The sequence below is a fragment of the Polistes canadensis genome, unplaced genomic scaffold (assembly GCF_001313835.1).
Source record: "Polistes canadensis isolate GaletaPanama2010 unplaced genomic scaffold, ASM131383v1 scaffold_225, whole genome shotgun sequence".
NCBI classification, from domain to species: domain Eukaryota; kingdom Metazoa; phylum Arthropoda; class Insecta; order Hymenoptera; family Vespidae; genus Polistes; species Polistes canadensis.
In genome coordinates this window covers 125262-130672 of record NW_014569772.1, presented here as the reverse complement: position 1 = coordinate 130672, position 5411 = coordinate 125262, and the positions used below count along the sequence as shown (strand labels likewise).

The following is a 5411-nucleotide window of genomic DNA, read 5'->3' as shown; positions in this document are numbered from 1 at the left end:
TTATTATTTATTTATTGGACGTATATATATATATATTAAAAAAAATAAATATATGAAATTAATTGAATTTAATAGTTCACATAATAATAAACAAATTTTGAACAAATGACACAATAATTTAGCCCATTAAAAATTTATTAATTAATTTTATTATCATGGAATATCAAGTGCCGCTAAGTGGAGGACTACGTGGTCGTAATGCAAAACGTAAACTACCCGGAGAAGGTGCAGGTGCTGGGCCTGGAAAAAAGGGTAGAAGTTCGGATATGGCAGCACCCAAATTACCAGCACATGGTTATCCTTTAGAACATCCTTTTAACAAAGATGGATACAGATATATACTCGCTGAACCAGATCCTCATGCACCTTTTAGACAAGTAGATAAAATCTAATTCTTTTTGATCGATTTTTTCAAATGTATACAATGTGTACGAATGATATATTGTTGATATTATAGGAGTTTGACGAGAGTAGCGATTGGGCAGGTAAACCAATTCCTGGTTGGTTGTACAGACCTTTAAGTCCAAGTGCAGTATTGCTTGCTTTACATGATCGTGCTCCTCAATTAAGGGTTTCTGAAGACAGATTAGCAGTCACCGGTGAAAAAGGATATTGCATGGTCAGAGCCACGCATAGTATGTATTATATATTGGTTATAAGTATTCAAGACTGCATATAATATAAATATATAACTAATCATAAAAATAAAAATGATATTTTTAACATTAATTTTAATTTATTTTAGGTGTATGTAAAGGAACTTGGTATTGGGAAGCAACAATTGAAGAAATGCCTGAAGGATCTGCTACTAGACTTGGTTGGGCACAAGAATATGCTAATCTACAAGCACCGTTGGGCTACGACAAATTTGGATATTCCTGGAGATCCAGGTATGCATTAAGATTTCTTCATCTACTTTTCTTTTTCTTATATATAATAAAATGTGTTTTTAATTTTACAGGAAAGGTACAAGATTTCATGAAAGTAGAGGAAAACATTATAGCAATAGTTATGGAGAAGGAGATACTTTAGGATTTCTTATATCTTTACCCGATACATACGATGCGTCGCATCTTCCAAATACATATAAAGACAGAGTAAATAAATGACTAAATCACTTTTATATTATTATTATATACATTAAATTATATAATAATTAATATGCATTGTAATTTAGCCATTAGTAAAATTCAAGAGTCACCTTTATTACGAGGAGAAAGATCAAGTACCAGAAGCATTAAAAGCTTTGAAATCTCTATCGGGAAGTAAAATAGTGTATTACAAAAATGGTGTTAATCAAGGCGAAGCTTTTATAGATATCAACAGAGGAGCATATTATCCAACTGTTTCAATACATAAAAGTGCAACAGTTTCAGTCAATTTTGGACCTAATTTTAAATGTCCTCCTACCGATACCACTTTCCGTGGAGTAAGTATTACCATAATAATTGTATTTCAATTTGATATTATATCACATTTATATTATTAATCGTAACATGCCATTTACAGATGCATGATAAAGCGGAAGAAGCTATTGCTGAACAGTCTATGGCAGATATACTTTATCTGACCGAAAATGAGGGAAGATTAAGATTAGATACGTTTTCTTTGTGACATTAATAATACGTTTTATTTGTTTTTTTTTCTTTTTTAGTAATTATGATCTGTTCTTTAAAATTATATTTTATTGAATTTTATTTGGTAGATATATATTTCAATTATCGTATGAAATATTATATACTATCTTTTTACGTACTATTACATATATAATATAATCATTACTTTCCGAAACCTCCTCTGCATGCAGGACTGGACGTTAAAGTTTTGTCACTTTCTTCCCATTGTTCAGGTGTCTTAGCCTTTTTGTTTTAAACAAGATTATTTTAATAATTAGAAACGAAATAAATAAATCAATCAATCAATCAATCATATTTCAACATTTTAAAAGTATTATATATAAATAATGAAAACTTACTATGATGGAAAGCGCGTGTATATCATGTTGTAATTCAAGTTTTAATAAATCATGTACCATACGGTGACGCTGAATCAAATTAAATATTATCTAATATTTATAATGATTTATAATAAAAATAAATTGATTGAATAATATCGAAATAAATATTTAATACATCTTATTTATTTCGTTGACCTAAGTATAGCAATTTTATTGAAGTATACAGGGTATCCTGTAACTGATGGTGTAAGCAAACATAAGAGGTTGGATTATATATGAAAAATTTAATTGAAAATGTAAAATACAATTAGTTCTTACAAGGCTTTGTTTTCTTTTGCTATTTTACACTACTTTTGGATATTTCAAATATCACTCTTTTGTTTTGCTTACTGCTTGCTTGTATCACTAATTACAAGACATCCTGAATTTTAAAAATCTCATGAGCCAAATATAAAAAGTAAGAAGTATAGCACCGAATATGGCATGCAGCTCAGTTTATTAAATCATAGCGCAAGAGATCAATGGTGTATTCTTACCGTAAGCAAAGGTTTGTTGTTGAACTGTTCGGATACAACAATTACTTTAAAATGTGTTTCCGAGCCTTTAGGTACATTGTGCATATAAGATTCATTAATGACATCAATGAAATATGGGTCTAATGATTCTTTCAGTTTCTTTCTTATCGATGACTCTATCGGTTTTGTTTGGGTTATATTATTCATTTTTTGTAACAATATGTTCTTAAATATATTATCTACAATAGAAAATATCTAGTATATAATAATTTTTCTTTTGTTCATATAGAAGTATATATATATATAAATTATTTTGTGAAGCAAAAACACTTTGAAATGATTGACTCACTTTGACAAAATCTAATATTAAAGATGTTTTTAATCATTACCGTTACGTGAAATTTCTATTACGTCAGAATTAAACAATTACGAGATTAAATGCAAAAAACACAATTTGAAATCACTTGCATTATCACGATTTTTTCCATTAAATTGTGACATTTAAAATTCGATATAAAACTTCCGGCCATACTGGAATTTTAAAATCAGTGGTACCCTCTAGAAAGTAATACAACAACTATCATGAAGCACCGATTACCGACCGACGTATCGGTCGATAAAGTCGTTTAAAAAAATATATATATTAGGTTATCGTATATATATAATTATTAATATTATTATCGTAATAATATTAATTAATATTAATCGTTCATAGTATATAAACAATAGGTAAATATTTTTATTTTTTTCTGCAGTTGCGATTCTATGCCAAGTTTTTTGAGGTGAAGTATATGCCAACTTTTTTGTGCTATTAATCACATGCAGTCAGTGTAGAGGCATTACCATACAAAAATACAGTGTCACGAAAAATCATGCAGTAGCTTTAAAGATTAAATTTATCGTCGTATGAGTAACAATAATCCAAACTTACATTGCTGCAGTTTGTAGTTTTAATCTTACAACTTATGAAATCTTTTTTATTGTACCATTTCAATATTCAGAATCTTATTGTTACTTACGGTATTTAAAATTTAATTATTACACTGTTAAACAAAATATACTTTGACGAGTCTAATAGTTCCAAAGTGTAAAATTAAATATACATATAAATGAATATAAGTTAAAAATAGAAGATATTTACCGCACATATTTTTTTTGTATACTTTATTTTTTTAATATTTACTAGACTAATGTCTTATTTATTAAAAATTAACTTTACATGGAAGGTTATTATTATTTGCATGAAATGTAAAACGTAGATGTAGCCTCATTACATAATTCTAATCTTCTTCTTTTTCTTCTTCTTCTTTTTTTTTTTCTTTAGTGAATATAAAAACTATGTGACAAAACTGAATGGTAATGACATAATCCGTCATGATTATTTTTTTTTTTGTCGAGAAATAATGTACATAACTCCAAGAAGAGTGCGTACAAAATATTTATATAATGTCTATACACTGTATGTGAGTGTATGTTTGTGTGAGAGGGAAAGGAATTTTCTGTACGTATTTATGTATGTATAGACTGTTGTTAATAAAACAACGCATTTCAAATTGTTAGATGAATACAAATTTAATAAGGTCGTTGACGGTCTCTGTCTCTATCTCCACGTCTGAAATAAAATAGAAATGCACCATATTTATATAAAAAAAATTACAAAAACGATAAGCGAAAATAATGTAATATATATAAAAAAAAAAAAAAGAAAAAGATTTAATAACATACCCGCCAACTCCTCTCATTGGTCCGCCGCGTCCACCTCCTCTACCTCTGTCGCCACCACGAAATCCTCCACCTCTTCCTCCTCTATCTCCTCCTCGGCCACCACCCCTGTCACTTCGGAATCCACCACGACTGCCTCGATCACCTCCTCCACGGCCACCACCTCCTCTTCCGCCACCACCACCGCCACCGCCGCCACCACCACCGCCACCACCTCCGCTACCAGCTCCTTCTGGTTTAGAACTTTTACAGAGATTGCAGTGATCTCGCCAAGCGAAGTTTGTGTTACCACAGTCTGGATTTGGACACCTAAATTGAAAGAAAATTAAGAATAATTAATTGTTAAGCAACAAATTATTATTAATCTTTTAGGTAATGATATCAATATATTTATATTCTATCTAAAAGAATAATTAATTAATTAATTAATTAGTAATATTAACGAACCTCCAATCACCACCACGTCCTCCACCATCACGACGATCATCACTACCACCACCACCACCGCCACGATAATGATCATCTCTATCACCACCTCCTCCACGTCCACCAAATCCACCACCTCCTCTTCCTCTGCCACCGCTTCCGCGACCACCACTGCTACGATTACCTTGCCAACTACTCTTATGCTGTGCTATTTGTACTTTAATTTTACAACCCTTGAAATCCTTTCCGTCGAACCATTTTATGGCCGAGAGCGCAGCGTTTTGATCATCGTAAGTTACAGTTGCCTCTCCTTTAGATTTTCCAGTATTTTTATCTTTGTACATCCACACTTTTGCTTTCCCAGTGCGTTTATCGTGCTTTAATAAAATATTTCAATTAAATTATTTATATATGATCAATTTTATTAGATTTTATATTATATCTTTGGATGTAAAGACTCACTTTAATTAATCCAATAGCTCCAAAATGTTCACAAATTTCGTCTTCTGAAATAGATGGATCCATTCCAGACACGAAAATGGTATCTTCTTGCACGACCATTCCATCACCACCACTGTTACGGTCACCGTAGCCCCCTGGAATGTAAATAAAATTAAAATCTGCTCTGATAAATATTCTTAAGTGTAAAAGGTAGTATTATCGACTCTACTTGGCCCTAAATCTACTACTCAATTCTAATCTATAATAATAATAATAATAATAATAATAATAATAATAATAATAATAATAATAATAATAATAAATAATAATAATAATAATAATAATAAATA

The 5411-nt window shown here is 30.3% G+C and overlaps 3 protein-coding genes across 6 annotated transcripts in view; 1 reads left to right on the top strand and 2 right to left on the bottom strand.

The window, feature by feature from the left end:
* The window catches only part of LOC106790235 (set1/Ash2 histone methyltransferase complex subunit ASH2), a 3703-nt gene extending 2010 nt beyond the window's left edge, over positions 1-1693 (top strand). Inside the window, exons 6-11 of the mRNA XM_014754998.1 lie at positions 169-377; positions 458-635; positions 746-890; positions 962-1097; positions 1178-1429; positions 1510-1693. Coding sequence (XP_014610484.1) covers positions 169-377; positions 458-635; positions 746-890; positions 962-1097; positions 1178-1429; positions 1510-1614 — 1025 coding nt within the window. The 3' untranslated portion in view covers positions 1615-1693. The remainder of the gene's footprint in view (positions 1-168; positions 378-457; positions 636-745; positions 891-961; positions 1098-1177; positions 1430-1509) is intronic.
* LOC106790238 (protein BolA homolog) lies at positions 1611-3047 on the bottom strand. Of its 2 annotated transcripts, none has more exons than XM_014755004.1 (4): positions 2822-3047; positions 2494-2711; positions 1976-2044; positions 1611-1859 (listed from the first exon to the last, which is right to left on the bottom strand). In XM_014755004.1, the coding sequence occupies exons 1-4, from the start codon at positions 2856-2858 to the stop codon at positions 1779-1781; spliced, it is 405 nt and encodes a 134-aa protein (XP_014610490.1). In that variant the 5' UTR covers positions 2859-3047; the 3' UTR covers positions 1611-1778. The 2 variants fall into 2 exon arrangements, with proteins under 2 accessions (XP_014610490.1, XP_014610491.1); XM_014755005.1 differs by having other exon boundaries at positions 2862-3035.
* Positions 3048-3791: 744 nt separating this feature from the next.
* The window catches only part of LOC106790243 (RNA-binding protein cabeza-like), a 7133-nt gene continuing 5513 nt past the window's right edge, over positions 3792-5411 (bottom strand). For all 3 annotated transcript variants that reach the window (XM_014755010.1, XM_014755011.1, XM_014755009.1), the window contains 4 exons: positions 5083-5216; positions 4642-4997; positions 4198-4503; positions 3792-4084 (listed from right to left, as the gene is read on the bottom strand). In XM_014755010.1, coding sequence (XP_014610496.1) covers positions 4045-4084; positions 4198-4503; positions 4642-4997; positions 5083-5216 — 836 coding nt within the window. In that variant the 3' untranslated portion in view covers positions 3792-4044. The remainder of the gene's footprint in view (positions 4085-4197; positions 4504-4641; positions 4998-5082; positions 5217-5411) is intronic.

Bases quoted from the DNA above. Each gene is read 5' to 3' on its own strand.
- LOC106790238 (XM_014755004.1), bottom strand. From the start codon at position 2,858: ATGATTAAAAACATCTTTAATATTAGATTTTGTCAAA. The intron at 2,045-2,493 runs GTAAGAATACAC...AATTTGATTCAG, and splicing joins ACAACAAACCTTTGCTTACG to CGTCACCGTATGGTACATGA. The intron at 1,860-1,975 runs GTAAGTTTTCAT...TAAAACAAAAAG, and splicing joins TACACGCGCTTTCCATCATA to GCTAAGACACCTGAACAATG.